Raw genomic sequence first — 20,601 nt, 5'->3', positions numbered from 1 at the left:
CCTTCTTGCCATAGTGGTAACACTGGGCCTTCGACTTCTTCCCGTTACCCCTCTCTGACGCTACATAAGCCTCGCCTCCATAATGTGCCGGAAGCCGCCCCTGTAATCTCAAGGATGTCTCATGCTCAAGAAGCATCGAGGTCATATGTGTAAAACTGACAGGAGTCGATGATGTCTGCGCCCGCAAAGCATTGGCCACTCCATCAAACTCCGGGGGGAGCTTGTAGAGGACCGTCCCGACAAGATGCGCCTCGGGAAGAGCAGATTGCATGTGCCGAAGCTGGTCCTGTACATGCGTAACACGAAGAAGAAAAGACTGAATAGTATCTTTCAGCTCAAACTTCATTTGCTGGAGCTGGCCATAAAGTGTGACTGCCCACATGATGGAAGGTGCCTCGTACATCTGCTGCAACTTCTGCCATACTTCAGGAGATGTCCTACAGGAGGTAACCGCCGGTAAGACCGCTTTAGAAATACACCGAAGCAACGCCGAGTAAGCACGGGCATCGTTCGAGTCCCATGTGAGCACTGCTTCCTCATGGTTGTCCTCATCAAAGTCTTCAGGAAGAGGAAAAGGACGGAGAGGTCGAGCAATAGCTCCACAGATGATGTACCATAACCGCTTCTGCACAAACCAAGCTTTCATGACAGCACTCCATGTGAGATAATCAGGTCCATGTAACTTATCATCAGTGGAAGTGCACGGAGGAGCCATATGGAGAGGATAAGAAGAGAAGTAGAGAAGAGATGGAATTGAGAGAGGAAACACAGCCAAAACACAAGCACAGACTGCAGAAAATGAGAGTTCACATGCAATAGAACCCAAAATCTGATCAATAGAAGACAAAATCTGCTGTAGAAAGTAAAAAAATCAGTCAAAAACTGCCAAAGACAGCAAAAACGGCCTGAAGTAACAGTCATCCAGCCACGAGAGATGCTGCATCAGCAAAACGCAGGCTGTAAACTGCAGGAAAACAGGTAGAAAACTGTTGCCAGCAGCTGTAGATGAAAAACGCAGGCAGTAGAGGGTGCATAGCCAGCAGGCGATGGCAAAACTGCAAAAAACGCAGGCTGAAAACAGCCCCAAAACAGATCGCCTGGCTGCGGCAGCAGTCGTCTGATCAGCAGGGGTACAAAACAGTCCTGAAATCAGCAATAAAACACAGCAGAAACACACATCCTGAAAACTGATACCATGTCAGAAGTGGAGCAGCGGTGGAAGCATAAACATGTGCTGAAATAAACTGCTAAAACACAAGACAAAAAGAGAAAAGAAAAGAACACGATACAGATGAGAACTCAGATGTATGCACGGGAAATGGAATCCATATATCTGAACACGAGACAGTCACATACAACAGTGAGTCACTGGCTGCGTGGGCACTGGCACTGGCACTGGCACTGGCTCCTCTCTCCACAGAGTCTGCAGATGGTGAAGATGATGATAATGACTGAGGAGGAGCACTGAGTATAAATAGGCTGAAAAGTGGGGAGCAATAATGCTGGTCGACCGGCATTAATGTTGGCCGACTGGTGCATAAAATGCTCCATTGGCATAAAATGCCACACCAGAAAAATACCTAAAATACCTAATAAAAATGCCCAGCCCAGATCAAGCTCAGACTCACACATGAGCTGACAAATACTCTGCTAACATATATACCCGATCATGTGTCCTCTCCGCTATCTCTGCTGCGGGGTGTAATGGGGGGAAGTCCTCAGAGTAGTCATTTGAGTCCTCTACCTCCTATTCATTGTCCTGGGCCATCACGGCCTCCCTTGCTTGCTGTGTGTCGGGTATCTAAGATGGGCTAAGCTCGGGAAGCTCAACCTGATGAGGGGTTGGTCTGGGGGATTGTGGCGTATCTGTAGCATGTTGTAGCTCCTGAGAAGCTACTAGTGTTGCTGCCTCCGTGGGCTGAATCACATCCATCTGCAGTGCTGCCCCTATTAGTGGTTGTGGGACCTCTGGCTCCAAGGCATCTAGAGGAGCGTCTATGGGAGTGGGGGGACTCTAGTGGCTCTGCATGGGCTGACAGTCTGAGGTCCTTGATCACTCTCCACTGTCTCAGCTCTAGGCCCTTGTGCCTTTGCCTCTCAACAGCGTGCTCTCTTCGCTCGTGCTGTCTCCTCCTCTATCTAGCCTTGCGGCGTCTCTGGTGCTCTACACACTTTTTGGATTATGACCTCACATTGACCCTGTTGGCCCACATGAGGGAGTGTATGCCCAAAATCAAGGCAGCAAGAGAAGAGAGCAAACTTGCCTTTTACCGAAGCAGGAGAGTTGTAATCATGGAAAGATGCAACAAACGTCAATGTGAGACCTATGAGACCAGCCTTAAAGTAGCAGTCTGGAACTGTAACAGAGCCTTGAAACTAGATGTAGGAGAATTTGAGGAGACCTTCAAAGGGAGAGATATAGTCTTTTACTTAGAGACACATCAGGGAGCACATACCACACTACCATGGGTAGTAGGCTACAAATGGGAGTTAGCATACAGGAAGGAGACTTGTATAGATTATAGTAGTCGTGGCTCAGGTCGAGTGGCAATACTATTTCAAGAGGAACTTTAGCACATGGTTCAAGTAGTCTGCAAGGATGAGCAGGCTAGGTACATGTGGATGAGAGTAAAAGGTGAAGAGTAGACCCTCTACATTGCCATTTGCTATTTTCCCCCCATGATGTACCAATATGCCCCACCCAAGGGGCAATCATCATACATGGCCTTGGATGAGGACATGTGGGAGTTCTTGAAAGAGGGAGAAGTCATCTTACTAGGGGGCTTTAATGCCAACCAAAATGGCCTTCCACTAGGTGTCCTTCTTTGATGCATCAGAGGAGGTACTATTGGAATAGGATGTGGCAGGAGCTCCAACTAGAGCAGCTCTCCCAGGACACAGGGGAATATATAGAGTATGGGAGGTACCTCGTGGAGATGGGTATAATGTATGGATTGGCTATACTCAATGGTTTCTCTAGAATTCCCCTATTAGGAGCCTTCACATGTTATCCTCACGCATAAAGTGCCAGCATAGTATACTATGCACTTGCTGCGCCACTCATAACACCCCATATCTAGGAGCTCAGTGTGTCACCGCAACTTATTGGAACTATTGTGGACCATGCTTATTTGTCTTTTGTGATAGATCTCTAGTTCACATATGGTCTTTGGGGCCCCTCGACACCCAAGATACTACTTCTCTTAGGAGATAGAGGATATTTATGTGGAGGTGATTATCACACTACTAAATGATGCAGATCCCAACATCCCACAACAGGATCTTACCCAGTAGTTTAGTGACTCATTGCAGACAGAAGTAGGCTAAGCCTTCCCACACTCAAAGCTCACGCAAAGGGCAATCTCAAGGTCGATGCCTCCGAATGGCTAGTATGATGATGAGTGTAGGGAGACCAAAGCTCGCCTACAGAGAGAGAGAGAGCCTTGGGATCCATCACCTATAGACAAGCTTAGCTACTCTTTTGACGCCTCATACGACAGAAGAAGAGAGCTTTCTTGGCCTAGTTGGAGCGAGATCTGTACCGGTTGTTCTGGAGTCAGGACTCTACAGAGGCTTGGAGGCTATTTAGAGAGCATTGCCTAGTCACACCTGTTACATCCTCTACTACACGGAAGCAGTATGCAACGAGTCTTTACATAGTGATAGACCAGCCCCCTCTACTAGACCCACCAAAGCCCTATCTAGGGACCTCTACTTTCTTTACAGAGGATAGAGTTCGGGATGCTATTGATAGACTCAGTAGAGGGAGGGCACAAGATCTTGATGCATTGGTGGCTGAGCACTTGATCCATGCTAGAGACTTGGTGGCTGGGCCAGTAGCATACATGTTTAATAGAGCAATGTGCGAAGGCTTCCCAAAGAGCTGGAGCATGAATACCATTGTCCCTATCCTCAAGTCAGAGGACCCTACCTTGCCTAATAACTATAAAACTATTATGGTTAGTCACACATCGACCAAGTTATATGCCTCTATTCTTGAGCATGAGTAGAGCAATTGGGTAGATAGATGGGGGCTTAGAGCATAGGGACAGGTAGGCCTCAGGAAAGGATTCTTCACATTGGATCACATCCTCACACTCAGAGCAATTTTTGAGGAGGGTAGAGCTCATGGCTGATGGATCTACTATTGCTTTGTGGATTTCAGCAAAGCCTTTGACATTGTGTTGAGAGATAGACTGTTGCACTGATTGCATGCCACAAGAGTATCTTAGGAGCTTATTTGGGGGATTCTCGCACTTTACGAGAGGGTTGTTGTCAAAGTGTGGACACCTGAAGGCCTTTCAGCACTTGTCCACTCCACCATAGGAGTGAAGTAGGGATCTCCCCTTTGGCATCTACATTGATGGGATTTTTGATTCCATCTTGCAGGGAGGTGACAGAGCCGCCCCCCCCTCCCCAAGCTGGTACTTGGATACACCTCTTATGTATGGAGATGACATTGTATTGATAGCCGATTCTCCACAAGGGCTATAGAGACACTTAGATGCATTACACTCATATGCGTAGGATAATGGGTTGTCAATGAACCTTGGTAAAACCAAGGTTATGGTATTTAATACTACACAACAACAACAACGGGTTAGGAGATCAGCACCTAAGTTCACTTATGGGCAAGAGGAGATGGAGTATGTGGAATCTTATATATACTTGGGAGTTCTATTCACCGGTCCCACCTTCTCTATGAGAGAGGCAGCAAGTACCAGATTGATTGGGGGATATGCAGCACTAGGGGGCTTGGAAAGGATGTGCTCATAGGTCCAGCTCCAGGAACCCTGCACTATGCTATGGCTATTTGATATGTTGGTCACGTCTACATTGCTATATGGAGTGCAAATATGGGGATGCAGCCTTTTGACCACTGCAGTCGTTTAGGTTGTACCTATGATGGATGGAGATTGATGGAGAGATCCCTTGTATCCATTATCTCTAAAATGATTAAATGTTAGGCCTCGGTCCCACACGAGATCATTAGGGCCGAGCTGGTAGTCATGCGGATTGTACTAGAGGCCCTCACCCCGTTTGTCACCTATATTCATAGCTTATGGGATCTACCTCCACACAGATACGCCCGATTGGCTTGAGTCCTGTTAGCTTGCCAAAGAGGGTGATATTTCATGTTGGTATGCACAGATATCAGCTTGGTTAGAGTTACATGGCCTCAGCATGGATAGACTACCCCCCTTTTAGTACTCCTTGGATGTGCCATCCCTTGCCTTGAGCCAACTGGAGATCGGCAAGATCATCAGGGTAGACATCACCCAACTCTCGATAACAGGAGAACTTGGCTAGCATTGGTGCAGGAACTAGGGACAAAGATGGTTTTCTACAGAGAGCATCTTTTCCACACTACAGACAATGGCTTTATTATCCGCCCAAGATACATGGATGCTCATCTATCCCACAAGATCATATGTGCTATTGGCTTGTTAAGCACATCCTCACATCAATTAGGGATTGAGATTGGCAGATATAGATCCATACCACTGGAGGAGCATGTATGCCAGATTTACTAGCTTGAGCTAGAAACCAAGGAGCACTGTATACGTCGCTATCCAGCCTACTATGAGGTTCAAGGCTGCTTTTATTGTTTGTTCAGTTGGCCCCCTATCAAGAATCATGGATTATGCAGACCAGAGATGCCTTGGCCTCTTCCTTTTGGAGATTCGACGACTTAGAGAGACACTCCTTAGGAGTCAAGCCCCAGGACACAGAGGTCCTACATAGAGGTAGCTTACAAGCTTCTTCAGGAGGGCAATCGAGGAGACTTCATCCCCGCCCCAACATAGGACCACTGAGGAGACCCCAACACTACATTAGCCTATGCTTATATGAGGGAGATTGATTGATCATGCCATCTAGCTTGGCCAATCTTGACGCCCGAGACCCTGACAATGATGACAATGCCACATGCATGTGCAGATACAGAAGATCATTGCTCGGGCTAGAGCAAGGTCACACATACCTCCATGATATCCTCTCATATGTACCTTCATGATGTCCCCCCCTATTAGTGGCCCTTTCATTGGCTCTATACTTGATGGATTGTTGAGGATCTTGTATACCAGAATTGTATTAGCTAGGGTTTTACCAATATATCGTAGCCTATTTAGTTGATTTTCTTTTACACTTATTTTCTTCCAATTGTATCATCACAAATGGCTGTAAATCATAGTCTCATAGGTCATTTTCGGCTTTTGTAGATGTTAATATATCATTTCAATTCTCTTAAGAGTTAGAGTTGCAACACTTCGACCTTGTAATGTACCTCCAATGGCTAATTCTAAGGCTTTATAGCCTTATAGGGAGTAATAGCCCTCCCGTTTTCCCTCTTGTGCTGAACGATCAGTCCTATCCTCCGCATCATCAATTTATGCATGCATGTGCGGTTGCGAAGTGATTGGCATAGCAACAGTGGATGGTGATGATGATTATGAGGACGTTTGAGGATCACATGATGTGTATGGTGGTGGTTGAGGCCAACGAGGAGAGGTGGCGGTGGCAGCTTCAATTGTCCCACCAATGTAAGTGCCGCCTTTATTATTATTATTATTATTTTTAAAAGTCAATTTCCCCCCCTTTCATGTGTGAGCTAGTATTCCCCCCTTTCATGCATGTGCTAGGATATTACACCCACTTTGTATGAAGGTAAAGTTGTTATCTAGAATGCTCCGAAACCTATTTGACTTATCATGAATGATGTTAGGAAGGGATGATGTCTGCTGTTGATCATATTTGCTGGTGCCTTATAGGGAATTGATAAAAGGGTGATTGGACACCATGAGTAAGCTCTAGTTGGCCCCCCCTTTTGGGGAGAAGACACATTAGATCAGTAGTCAAACTACCTAAGCATCCTCCTAGAGCTAAAGATCTGCTGAAAGGCATGCAGGAGAGGATCCTTCTTCTTTGCCTAGCAAGTGAAGTAAAATGCTATGGAGATACCACCTTTTGGGCACTTTTACTGAAATCCCATGCTCCATTGAAGTAAAGGCTATTTGCTCGAGGATGCTAGATGTATGGTCATAGGGAAACTCTAGGGTTCGTTGAAGAGTGATTGACGGCGAGGAAGAAGGGGAGCTGGGTGCTATCCAGTGGTGCCTGGTGACTAGCTGAGAAGGGAAGCTGCACTTCCCAATGCTAGCTTGTGGGTGTAGTAAGGGGACGATGTTCATGCCATCATCATGTAGTATTGAGTTGCTTGGAAGAGCAGCCACTCAATCATGTCTAAGGGGAGATGCTACTACTGTGTAGCATAAATGCGTACTGTGTTCTATACGCATAAATCTGTGTAGCATAAATCTGTACTGTGTAGCATAAATGTGTACAGCATAAATGATTTTTAAGTATAGAAACCAATGACATTGAGGCAGTGTACTGTGTTCTATACTTAAAAATCATTTGAGTACTTAGTATTTGCATCATAAATATGATTACATAATCAAATGATTAAAGACAAATTGCAAGCTTTAAAAGTGGGAGGTTGCACTAACAAGCTTCCCTCTGGTAGTGACCTTTTACCCCATTCCCTGGAAGGAAGTGCATAAAGAATGTGATGGCTGAGAGAGGAGGGTATGTTCATTGTAAAGACCTAGGAGGATTGGTTGGCAGCATAATAGTGCGATGTGGCAGCATGTGTAATGACTAGAAGATGACCTGCAAGGACTTTACATTTTACCAGCAGTCATATAAGTTCAGCCATGAACTGGTCAAACCAACTTCTCTAGGCTTTAGCTAGAGCCATTTAAAAATTGAGTTGCACACGCGACCATGTTCGTCTAGCATACTTTCTAGCTCATATTGCCTCGTGTGATTGCAAGGAGTTCAACACCGACTAACTCCATCTAAGGTTAGTGAAAGTGATTGGAGAAGATCAACAGGTATGTGATTTAACTGATGAAAAGAGGTTCATAGGCTCAGTTCTTCACCGTTCTATTCACAAATCCTTTCAGTACATGAGCTCCCTCCGTCGTTGCACTGCCTGCTACCTTCTCTCAGCTGTTCGTCTAACACCCTTGCCACCTGCTTACCCCCATCCCAGCCTCTGCCACCTGCCGTGTTGCTCTTGTTATGCATTGCATTCTCTTGCCATATCTCCCTGCTAGCTTCTCCTGCCATCAACTTCCATATGCCTGCTGTCCTCTCCCATGAGCTACTCCTGCCTGCCCACTACTCTGCTAGCCTGCAACTGTTCCCCATGCCTCCTTGCTACAGATTGCACACTTTGGTGTGTGGTCTGAGCAAAGGTGGTGGAGGTCACTCGCTACCAGGTGACAAAGCATATGCTAGTGGCTTCTAGGTGGTGCAAGGTTGGTGTTAACCTCTTTTACCATGGCTTAATCGTACAGAACAAAAACTAAAAGAACTCTTCAAAACAAATAAACAAGAAGATACGACACGAGATTAGGTCCAATCTCCCCCTATGTATGGTCGAGCACCTCTCTCATGGATGTATTTTGAGCAATTTACATCCATTTTGGGATTTTTGCTTTCCTTTATTTGAATAGTTTGCTTTCTCTAATGAGTTCTAAGGTCTAAACCATGCTTCTAAACTTGCAAAAAATTGTCTTGCCAAAAGGCAAAAGTCAAATAATAACATATAAAGGTTATAAAAAGTAAACAGTCCCATGCCTTAAAGGAATGAGCACACCGGTAAATATTAATCCGCAACATGAATGGAGACACATTGGTAAATAGTAAAAATCATTATATTTATATTGCTCTACCTATCAATCTCCTCATCAAACACAACACACATTAAATCTCACCTATCCACATAGTATTTATATTGCTCTACCTATCACCTATATTTATATTGCTCTACGTATCAATCTCATCAAACACAATACACATTAAATCTTACCTATCCACCTAGTACAATGCAACTAGTGTCACATGCATGCACATGCCACAAGTACAATCATGCAGCAAATCAGAAAAAATAATAATATCCATTAATTTCTAGATATATTTCATAAACCATATTAAATATAATTACAATTGGAGTTGCTTTGAAGTAGTGGCTCAAGTGCATGGTGGACATGAACTGGAGGCTTGGAGTAGTTAAATGATTTAGATTCTGAAAATTTTGATCTGCTGAGAACTCAAGGGTGGTATATATTATATGTTCTCTTTCAGGCGCTGCTGCTTTTCCAAGAAATTGAAAGTGTAGATGTGTGCCTTTTTGGGATGTACGTGCAAGAGTATGGTGTTGAATCTGCTATGCCGAATCAACGCTGTGTCTATCTTTCATATGTTGATTCTGTGAAGTATTTTAGGCCAGATGTACAGACAGTTAATGGGGATTCTCTTCGTACCTTTGTATATAAAGAAATCCTGGTAGGGAGCAACAATTGTGTTTTCCATTTCTCATGGTAGGGAGGCTGCATATGCTTGTGTTTGATGGTGATTAAAGTCTTGATTTTGGTTGTTGCTTATTCGGCACACAGCTGGGATATATGGACTATTGTAAGAAAAGAGGCTTTATCAGTTGTTATATTTGGGTTTGTCCTCCATGTCAAGGGGATTATATATTACATTGTCACCCCGAAGAACAAAAGACACCTACACTGGACAAACTGCGGCTATGGTATCGGAGAATGTTTGAGCAGGCTGTTGCCGAGGGAATTGCTGTAGAGTTTACCAATATGCATGATCAGTTTTTTTCTGGCATGGGTAAGGCCAATGCAAAAGTTACAGAAGCAAATATACCTTACTTTGATGGTGATGAATTAGGAGAAAAATTAATCAAGCATTTGCAAAAGGAGGAGCTAAAGCTTAAAGAGAGGCAAGAAAAGAGAAGACCAAGTAGAGGCCTTTCAAAAGAAGATCGGCAGCAAGTAATACTTTCATAGACTTCCCTTTTTCTGAAAAAAATCCCAGTGTTAAAATATGGCTTGGGTTTCTGCCAATGGACATAGAGTCATGCTTATACATTCTCTATGGTTTTTCCAGCGTGAGGAGATGACTATGCATATGAAGGATGCAAAAGAGAACTACTTTATTGTTCATTTGCATCGTACGTGCACTCATTGTTGTGAGCTCCTGCCTCCAAAATGTATACAATGCAGCAACCTTCAAGTTTGTGATCGGTATGTGTTATAATTGACATGCATCTCATAAGGTCTCATATGCCTGTATAGTACTTGAATTTATTAGCATATATTCCATGATCCTGAATAGCTTCGTACAGGGTCTTCTAATTTGAATTACAGAAGTTAATGGCTTTAATGGATAAAGTAATGGAACACCTGATTGCTGGACAACTCAGAGTAAAGCATTTAGTTGTAGTGAATTTCCTCAGTCATTGTACACTTAATGGATGGATTGCAAGAAAGGGAAAAAAGAGAGGAAATGAAGAACATGTTTCACTTGGAGAAGATGTGTGGATTCTTCATATGACAGCAGTTTCACCTAGGATAATCTTCTTTGAACCACAACTTCATGATGAAGAGGAGCATGCATGTGCACTCAGTGGGAATGCTGGCCAAAGCACAGGGAAATCTCTAGGCTACATAAGTGTGTTGCATTGTCTACTACAGATGCAGAGTATGTGGATGCCATTGAGGCACGCAAGGAGGCTTTATGGCATGCATGTGCACTTAGTGGGAATGCTGGCCAAAGCATGGGGAAATCTCTAGGCTACATAAGTGTGTTGCATTGTCTACTACAGATGTAGAGTATGTGGATGCCACCGAGGCACGCAAGGAGGCTTTATGGCTTTCATGTCTGGTGGGAGAGCTTGGCATACTGAGATCCTTGTCCTCCATTGTGATAGTTAGAGTGCTATCATGCTAGCATGGTGTCGGAGGGGTTTTAGTCGAAAGGTTGTATCCATCGGGGATCAGAGAGAAAAGGAAGTAGAGAATAGGAGATAGAAGAGAAGAAAAAGAATAGACAAGAGGTTCACAAGATAAAGACAGGAAACAATGAATCAAAGCACTATGTATTGATAGAACCTGAGAAGATGATGAACAAAATCCTTGTGTGGGACTACTTGGAAGCAATCTCCAAGCATTAGATCTCCTGGAGCTCCCTGATAGATAAAAAATGTACAACAAACATTATCTTTTTCTCAACTGCTCAGACCGTAAATCTCATGGCTTTGTTGGCTCCAAAAGGGGGGTAAAACCTGAGGACACATGGTTAGGATTCTTCTAGATAACTTCTTCTTTTTCTAGTTCGGAGTGCTGTTTTCTGCTTGTAAACTACAATCGTGCGTCATGCAATTTTACCAGTCCTTTTTGCATAAAATTTTCAAAACTGGTTGAAAAAGCAACTTGCTTTTTTGCATGTCACCCTATTCTAGAAGTTTTCTATAGCTTTTTAGGATATTTACAAGAAATAATATCCCAAATATTAAAAATAGGCTAAACTTATTAAAAAATCTAGTATTTTTGAACCATCCATACTATGGACACTGATACTAATGACTAATATGGTATTGACTCTCTAGATCAATAAGAAAGCCAGATGACGATGCACTCTAGAGTTTTTCACACTGTGTCTGCGTAGCGGCATGACATCCACCCCCTTTGAATCTACACATCTTTCGGTATATGCCAAAGTCCTAGTTGTCACTAGATTCCCAGTACTTCTCATCCTCTATAATCATATCCTTTGCTTCTTCATCTTCCATATCTTCCTGGCTAGCCCCTGTACCATGGCCACTATTTTCTTCCAATTTTGGCAACTCATAGGCAGTAGATTCTGGCCTCTTGAATAATTTGATTCTTTTCCTTGCTATCAGAAGTTTTATGGTTGTCCCATCCAACTCATTTAATGCATAAGTAGCATTATCAAACACTTGTTTTACCACATAGGGTCCAAACCATCTTTTAGAGACTTTACGCATGGTACTATGCTGGTTATCTAAACTGCTATCATAAATCAGTACCCAATCCCCATCTTGTATTGTTCTTGGCCTCAATCTATGTCTTTTGTCAAACTGTTTCTTATTCTGTATCCTTGTTAGCTTTAACTTTGCAAACTGCTGCCTTTACGTCTTTTGACTTTCTTTCCAACTGTCTAATATATAAGGCCATCAACTCTCAATTCAACCTCTCTTTCCAAGGTAGCACACTCCATGTGATTTTCATTTCTTTTATCGGCATGATAGGTTTTTGACCATACATCAATTCCGCAGGTATATATCCTGTAACAGCACTATGAGTTGTTTTGTCAGCCCACAAAGCATAGCAATCGTGGTCACTCTTTTACCTTCTCTCCACATGCTTTTGCCAATGCCTTCACAATAGATGGATGACCTCTTTCACTTTTGCCATTTCCTTCAGGGTCATAACTTGAAGTTAAAGCAAGCTGTATCCCTAGCCATGCAAAGAAATCATGGGCTTTATCTGCATCCAGTTCACCCCTATCTGCTGTGATTTTTCCCACACAAGCATACCGACAAAAGATCTCTTCTAAGAGAAAAGTACACACTGCATTTGTTGTTTTAGTACATAGAGCCCTCCCTTCCACTTGATTAGTCTAGTCTTTATGGGCAAGTACAAGATATCTCATTTGCCAAAAGACCTGTAGGCATTGTGACTAAATTCACCACCTATTGAAGGACATGGATCTTGAGTATGGTTGTAGCTATGGAGGTTGGAACGTAGTAACTAGAACCATGACAACATAGGCAAATGGCACTAACTGTTACTCGGTTGAATTAGGTTCCAAGATAGAATGCTTGAACTCATAAACATAATCCCAAGTAGGACATGACAGGTACTCACAGTGAAGTACAAAGTACAATAGCATTGCATTGAAAAGTGAACCAAGTACATGCCTTTATAGCTTTCCAGCTTCTCCACTCTTCTCATTGTGCTTATGGGATACAAGTCTCCTCATTATGCAACATACATCATTTGACCTATTTTCCAACACCCCCTCTCAAATGATGAATTCCTACACTTTCTAGCTTTTGCCCCCCTTACATGATGACATGGCCCGGGAGACTAGCTCATGGACAACCTAGTCAACCCAAGCTTGAAATTTTACATTTTGGGCAAGGGTCTTTTCAGTACAAATCCACTAAGGGAAAGAAAACATCCACTATGGGAAAAACATGATCCACTATGGGAAAGATACAATGAAATATTCTTCAAAACAGTTTGTCAGATTTGTTGATGGTAGCGGAAGCATCTTTTTATTATTCTTCTTCATTCATAAACAGACCTTGATGGTGATCATCTTGCATCTGTTGTGCTCTCTTCTTGTGGAAACATTCATTGGCTACATGGCCAGTCTTGCCACAGTAATGACAAATAATTCGGTCCTTGTTTTGCTGGTGGTGATGAATCCTCGACCATGTCCTTTTGTTGCATAAGTACCCTTGGTGCACAAGAGGTTATCCCTTGAGCTGGTTTCTTTTACGTCCTTACTTTTAAATTTGCTTTCTCCATCAAGCAGTGAGTGCTAAATGTCTTTGAGTGAGAGACTGGGAACATTACTTAGTATGGACACAAGATTCTCATATGGTTCACGATTAATACTGGCAAGTAGCACTGCTATTGCCTCATCCTCATCATTGTTCTTTTTAAGAGTTGCTAGCTGAGTTTTAAGGCTCTTGAACTTATTGATGTATAGTCATAGATGAACTGTCTTTTACATCCAACTTATAAAACTGCATAAGTAATTTTACCTTTGAGTTCTTTGCTTGTATACCAAAGATCTTGTCAAGTTCTTCCCATGCTTTCTTTGTATCTCTGATGCTAGAGATGTGGTGTAATACATAATCTGATAGACTGCAGACAATAATACCTAGAGCTTTGTTGTTCTTCTTTCATGCCTTTGTTTTAGGCTAGTCTTGTGTAGCATCTTCCTCTTTAGCATTTTCTTTCTTGTCATCTACATCATCTTCCTCAAAGAGATCCCAGAGGTCTTTTCTCATGACATGGTACATGGTTTTCTCCTTCCAGACGTGAAAGTCTTCACCATTAAACTTTGCTATCTGCTCCCGTTCAATCATCTTAGGAGGTATTACCACAAGAACACTCGGGCAGTGTCTATCCTTTTACAAAGAAATTGAGACTTTTTTTTTTGCAAGTAAAATGTGGCTGATTATACTACTCAAAAAACTGATTATAACGGAGTGCTCATGCTCAACAGACTAGCTGGAGCTGATGAAAGTCACAAATACATCATGTATACAAGCCTCTCAAGGTAGTCTGGGGGGATGGGAGCAAGAAGCCATGCAGGGGGGATGTATCACCATCTGGGGCAGTCTACTTGCATCACGAAAAACAGGTTCTAGCCACTCCAAGTGTGCATGAAGTGACATCGGAGCTCCTGACGAGCCCTGGACTCGCCTTGGACTTCATCCCATCGGTTGCGGAGGGAGTGGATGATGGAGGTCCAAAGCTCTGCTAAGGTTGCTTGTGCTGAAAGTCTCTCTTCGCCAAAAGCCTCCTGACACCGCGCCTTCCAGATATGCCAACCAGTAAGACTCCCTATGATCTCCCATACCTCAGAGCGGTCTGCTGTGGGCTCCAGTATGTGGCGAATGGGTAGAGTCTCCAAACCAACCACTGTGCATGACCCTGCCTCGATAATGAATATCGTGTTCTACATTCCGACCATATACAGAAGGTGATGGCCCTGGTTAATTGCTTGCCAACAGAAAGCTCCCCATGAGATATATCCAAGGCTGGGTGCTATATGGTGAAGGATGCGGCATGCTCCTCTCCACACGAGTTGCGCCGTGCCACACGACCAAAGGCAATGCTTTGGGGTTTCCAGAGGTTGTTGTGTGTAGCGCTTACAACCTTCCTCCTGCATCTGGGCAAGCCAGCTTCCCACCACTAAGCTTCCATGTGCCACCAACCATAAAAAATACAATATCCTCCTCGGCCTCTAGCTATCCCATGGGCGGCGCTAGAAGGTCCGTCAGAAAGCTCCATAATGCTGTGCTCCGTCCAGTGCCTGCTACATGACAACACCCACTCCATATCCTCTTGCATCAGTACGTGTCTGCCAATCCTGGCAGTGTACTCCAGGAACCTTGGTGGCTTCTTGGCGACCACAGTGCTCGGCCATAGCCACTCTCTCGGATCCCACTCCAGCTCATTAAGTGGCCTGCCCTCCCACATCTAGAGGTGCGCCTCCCTGAGCTCTTGCCAAAAGACAAAAGGGTCCAACTGCCATGTCTTCCCCTGAAGGCCAATCACGCGGATCCTCTTCCATGAAAGGACAGCTATCCCCTCATCGTGCTATCCTCTGTCAAGAGCCAGATGTCCCCCCTCTTGTACGGTGAAGAAGGTCCCAGGTGGAGCGCACCCACTCTACTTGTCACCTGTAGGGGGATGCCTGTTGGTGAAAACCTAGCGGCCTATACCTCCCCGGGCTCTATTGGCTCTCGTATTGGGGGAGCAAGCCACTCCTGAGGTATTGTTGCGTCTATCTCCCTTCTTCTCAACTCCACTCCTCTTTGGCAGCCCGATACTCGTTGCAGCACCTCCTCGTCCACAATCCTGTACACCTTCCGCTATGTCTTGATGGTACAAGCCGGGCTAGCCTCCCAACCAGCCCACTGGATGTGGGGGCGCTCGCCAATTTGTGTCCCTTCTCGATCTCTGACTTGGGGGTTCTAGATCACCGGCTGATGGTCTATCTCCTCCTGGGAGCCTGGGGGGCTCTAGATTAGGGCGTTATGGAGGCCCTGCCACATGCAGAGCAAGCTGCGTAGGAAAGGTGATCTAGGGGGGGTGATATGGGCTGACGCGAAGATCCATTTAAGGGATGGTCTCCATTCACTGCCAAGCCTCAGTCTACAATCTTGAAGACCCTCTTGCAATAGGACCTTCCAGGTCTGCCCTCCTGGTGCGAGGCCGCGTACGACTAGCTTGCCCAAGTGGGCCATACTCTGATACTTTGGGTCTATGATTCCAAGCGCTCCCTCTGAGCAATGCCGTATGATGGTCATCCACGCCACCTTGGCCCTGGAATCCCTTGAGCCGTTTGACCCGGACCAAAGGAAGTTCCGCAGTAGGCGGCGAAATTGCACTACACAGGATGAGGAGAAGCATCAATAGGAGGTGATGTACCAGGCTGTCACTAGGAGGATTTGGTTAACCACCAAGGCTCGGCCTGCTAGTGAGAGGCGAGCCGTGCTCTAGTAGGTCAGCTTCCTCCGAATAGAATCGAGGACTGGAAGAAACCGCTGGGCGGGAGTGATGTCAAGTCCCACCTAGAACCCTAGGTAACAGACGGTCTGTCCTCTGCTCACCCATCTAAATCCCAGGTGGACGCTCCACTCCATGCTAGAGTCTGGGTCTGTGAGGAAACCAACCGACTTTTGCCAGTTGATTTTCGCTCCCGTTGTAGAATAGAACACCTCAAGAGCGAGCCTCACTCTCTCTAGCATCAACTCATCGTCCTCTATGTAGAGTGCTGTATCATCTGCATACTTTGAGTCTAACAACTCAGTCTCCTCTCACGGGAAGTCGGAGGCCGTGTAATCCGCTCACCCGTGACCTAAGAAAGTGAGACATCGTCTCTGCAAAGAGTAGGAACAGGTACAGCGCTAGGGGGCAGCCCTGTTGGACCAATCTCTTCAATCGAAACTCCTTCCCTTGCCTACCACCTATGAGAACCTTGTTGGTGGCCGATCGGTCTCTGCCCATTGTGCTGAGCCCACTCTGTCACCTCAAAGAAGGTGAATACATTGTCTAGGATGCTCCTATCCTGGACAAAGCCTGTCTGTGTATCATGGATGATGTTTGGAAGCACGGGGCATAGTGGCTTATCAATCATCTTTGCCAGTGGCTTATAGGCCACTGACAATGAGGTGATCGGTCTCCATTGGAAAAGCTCCAACCGGTCTTCCCCTTTGGGGAGAAGACTGATAAGGCCTGTCGAGAGACTCCTTGGTATCTGTCCTGAAGTGAAAATCTCTTGGAAGGCCATCAGTAGGGGGTCCTTCACCACCTCCCAGTAGGTAGTGAAGCCCTTAGAGAGGCCATCCTCTCGCGGGCATTTCTGCCTGTTATGTGTATAGAAAGCCTCCTCTAATTCATTCTGTCAGATGTAGGGCTGTCCTCTGCACTGAATTTCACATATGGAGGCAATGGAACCCCAATTGTTTTTCCCCCCTCCATATTGAAACGCTGCAAAACCTTGGAGATATACTCTTGCTGAGATAGATAGAGTAATCCTTTTGACCTATCTCCGAGTATTCGCATGCCAAGAATGTGATTTGCATCACCAAGATCCTTAATGTCAAAGCTGCCGTGAAGACTTTGCTTTAGTGAGTCCAAGACATGAGTATCCTTGCCAACAATTAGTATGCCATCAACGTACAGAACCAAGATAATCAAGCTACCATCTAGTGCCTTCTTGGTGTACAAGCAGTGATCCACTTGACTTCTATGAAAACCTTGAGATTGGATAAATGTATCAAACTTATGATACCATTCTCTTGGTGCTTGTTTCAGCCCATACAAACTCCTTTTGAGTTTACATACCATATTCTCTTTCCCTTTTGCCACAAACCCTTCAGGCTGCTGTATATATATGTCTTCATGGAGATCACCATGTAAGAATGCAGTCTTTACATCCATTTGTATGAGTTTCATATCTTCAGTTGCAACCAAGCCCAAAATGGTTCTCAATGTAGTCATCTTGACTATAGGAGAGAATATCTCATCAAAGTCAACTCCATGTTCCTACTTGTATCCCTTCGCAACCAATCTTGCTTTGTGTTTTGGCGAGGAACCAGAAGTGACCTTCATCTTGTAAACCCATTTACATGGAAGGGTTTTCTGTCCTTTAGGCAATTGCACCAAATCCCAAGTGCCATTTTCTCAAGAGATTCGATCTTTGACAACATGGCTCTATACCATTTCTTGCTGTCTTGTCTGTCCATTGCTTCCTTGAAGCAAGACGGTTCACCACAGTCTGTCAACATGACATAATCAGCCACATTGTTTGCACCAGGAATGAATCTATCAGGTTGTCTAGTAGCCCTAGATGATCTTCTAACCCAATGATCATTGTCCTAGCATTTCAGCTTGCAAATCACCATTAACAGCTTGTTGTCCTAGTTGTTCTTGCACATGTAGTGGCTCATTATCATGGGCAATAGCTGGCTGATCATTTCCAACATTATTTTTTGCATTTAGAGGTTTATTTACAGCAGGTATTTGCTGCTGTACAACGGGCACATTTTGCTGTCCAAAAGGTATTTCTTCTCAGATTACAACCCTACGGACTTCCTCAGTCTTTTTGGGCTGTTTATGCATGCGATCTTCCCGAAAGATAACATCATTGTTGCGTACTACTTTTCTTCGGGATCCCATAATCTATATCCCATTTCGCCCTTGTCACCATATCCTAAGAAAATGCATTTACAGGACTTTGGCTCAAGTTTGCTGCGTTTTTTTTACGAATGTGTACAAATGCTTCGTAGCCAAACACTTTCAAGTGTGCATACGAAGGTGGCTTGCCCGACCATGCTTCTTGGGAAACTCCCCCCTCCAAAGACCTGTTTGGTGACCGATTAATCAAGTATACGGCTGCCATAACAGCCTCTGCCCAAAAACCATGGGGTAATGCAGCATGAGATAGCATCATACGGACCTTATCTTGTATGGTCAGATTCATATGCTTCGCAAATCCATTTTGGGGTGGATTATGAGGGGCAGTGAGCTCCCTCTTATGGTCAGATTCATATGCTTCGCAAATCCATTTTGGGGTGGATTATGAGGGGCAGTGAGCTCCTTCTTTATCCCTTTGCTGTCACAAAATGCCTTAAAGGCCTTGGATACATATTCCCCACCATTATCAGAGTCAAGACACTTAAGTGTCTTATCAGTCTGATTATCAATCAATGCCAAGAATTTTTTAAACTTGTCAAGTACTTCATCCTTGCTATGAATAGGGTAAACACATACCTTCTGTGTAGCATCATCGAGAAAGGTGACAAAATATTTCTTTCCCCCTAAAGATAACCCTTAACTCTAGAGGAGAAGATTTCATCGAAAGAGAGTTGTTATGAGACGTTTGTGCATGTTTACCATAAACGCAATGATCACAATGCTCAAAATCAGCATAACGAAGACAAGGCAAGTAACCCAAATGTGAAAGCACTTTCATTCCTATTTGACTCATGTGTCCCAACTGGCCATGCCACAAAGAAACGCTTGGCTGCTCGGTCACGGCTACAACATGATCACTCACACTAGATACATGGAGAGGATACAAGGTATCACTTTTACAACTTGGCAATCACTCTAGATCCCTTACAGATCTTTCATTTTGCATCACCACAGGTGGTATAAAATCCATAGTCATCTAGCTGCCATGTGCTAATTAAGCTCCTCTTGAGTTGAGGTACATGCTGTACATGCTGAAGTGTGAAGACAGAACCATGCTAAAACTGCAATTGCACATTACCAATACCTGCAATGTCACATGCATAGTTGTCCTGAAGATGGACAACACCATGTCGACCTCCTGTATAGGCAGAGAACCACTCACGATGAGGGGTGACATGAAAGGAAGCACCTGAATCTAGAATCCAAGTATGCATGTCATCATCTGTATCTGCAAGTAAAGCATGTGCACCAAAGTGTGAAGAGACCAAGAGTACGTCATTCCCACTGTCATTGTCATGAGTAACTACATTCACCTCTTCAATTTTGACATTGCTCTTCTTAGGTTGACTCTCTTTTTTCTCTTTCTTTCTATCATTTGTCTTCTTGCCCTTTCCTTTCTCTTTCTTCCATTTATAGCAGTCATGTTTAAAGTGACTCTTCTTGCCATAGTGATGGCATTCAACATCCTTACCACATGATTTACTACGTCTCTTGCTATCAGATTTTCCTTTCTGCTGTGATCTGCCCTTAGTATGCAAAGCACTGGAAGACTTACTGGATGCATTGCTTTGCCGATTCATTTCTTCCATTAGTAGAGCACTCTCTACATCAACATACAAAAGAATCGCATTAGAATTGCTCATAGCAGTCCTAAATGTATCCCAACTCTTTGGCAGAGTGGAAAGTAAAAACGTAGCCTTAAATTCTTCATCAATCAAGAACTTCAAGGCAACTAGGTGGCTGAAAATGGAGTTAAACTCACTCAAGTGAGTAGATATTGCTATACCCTCTTTCATACACAAATCCATAAGCTTTTTCAGCCAATACACTTTGCTTGCGGTACTCTTCTGTGCATAGAGTTCTTCCAGTCGAGTCCAAATAGCATATGCAGAACCCAAACCTTCAATGTTAAATAGCAAGGCATCAAAAATCGATAGCTTGAAGTGCAAGCTCATTTAACTCATCCCAATCTTCTTGTTCCATGTTTGCGGGCTTTACCCCTTTGGTCTTAACCGGCTTTGCCTGCTTCTTCTGCAACAGGATATTGTAGCACTGTTTTTGCCAGACTGCAAAGTTATGTGCTCCTTCAAGCTTCTTAATCTGCATGAGATTATTGCTGTCACTGCTGCCAGCCATGATTTTCAGCCCAAATGTGACCAAAAAATTCAGCAAATGCAGGCCCAAACTGTCACACAAGTGACCAAGGTACAAACAAGTACCAAGCAGCATTAAATAACCACGTAGAAGCAGAAATTTCAGATCTGTAAGT

At 44.2% G+C, this 20,601-nt stretch overlaps 1 protein-coding gene across 1 annotated transcript in view; it reads left to right on the top strand.

The window, feature by feature from the left end:
- Positions 1-20,601, top strand: part of LOC148037115 (histone acetyltransferase HAC12-like) — a 108,114-nt gene that overhangs the window by 31,076 nt on the left and 56,437 nt on the right. The window contains exons 5-7 of the mRNA XM_087677071.1: positions 9,154-9,354; positions 9,465-9,854; positions 9,970-10,106. Coding sequence (XP_087533197.1) covers positions 9,154-9,354; positions 9,465-9,854; positions 9,970-10,106 — 728 coding nt within the window. The remainder of the gene's footprint in view (positions 1-9,153; positions 9,355-9,464; positions 9,855-9,969; positions 10,107-20,601) is intronic.

This window comes from Lygodium microphyllum, chromosome 4 (assembly GCF_053477565.2).
Source record: "Lygodium microphyllum isolate KBCC chromosome 4, Lygodium_microphyllum_v1.1.10, whole genome shotgun sequence".
NCBI classification, from domain to species: Eukaryota; Viridiplantae; Streptophyta; class Polypodiopsida; order Schizaeales; family Lygodiaceae; genus Lygodium; species Lygodium microphyllum.
Note: the sequence above shows the minus strand (reverse complement) of the source record. Positions and strands in the feature narration are given on the sequence as shown.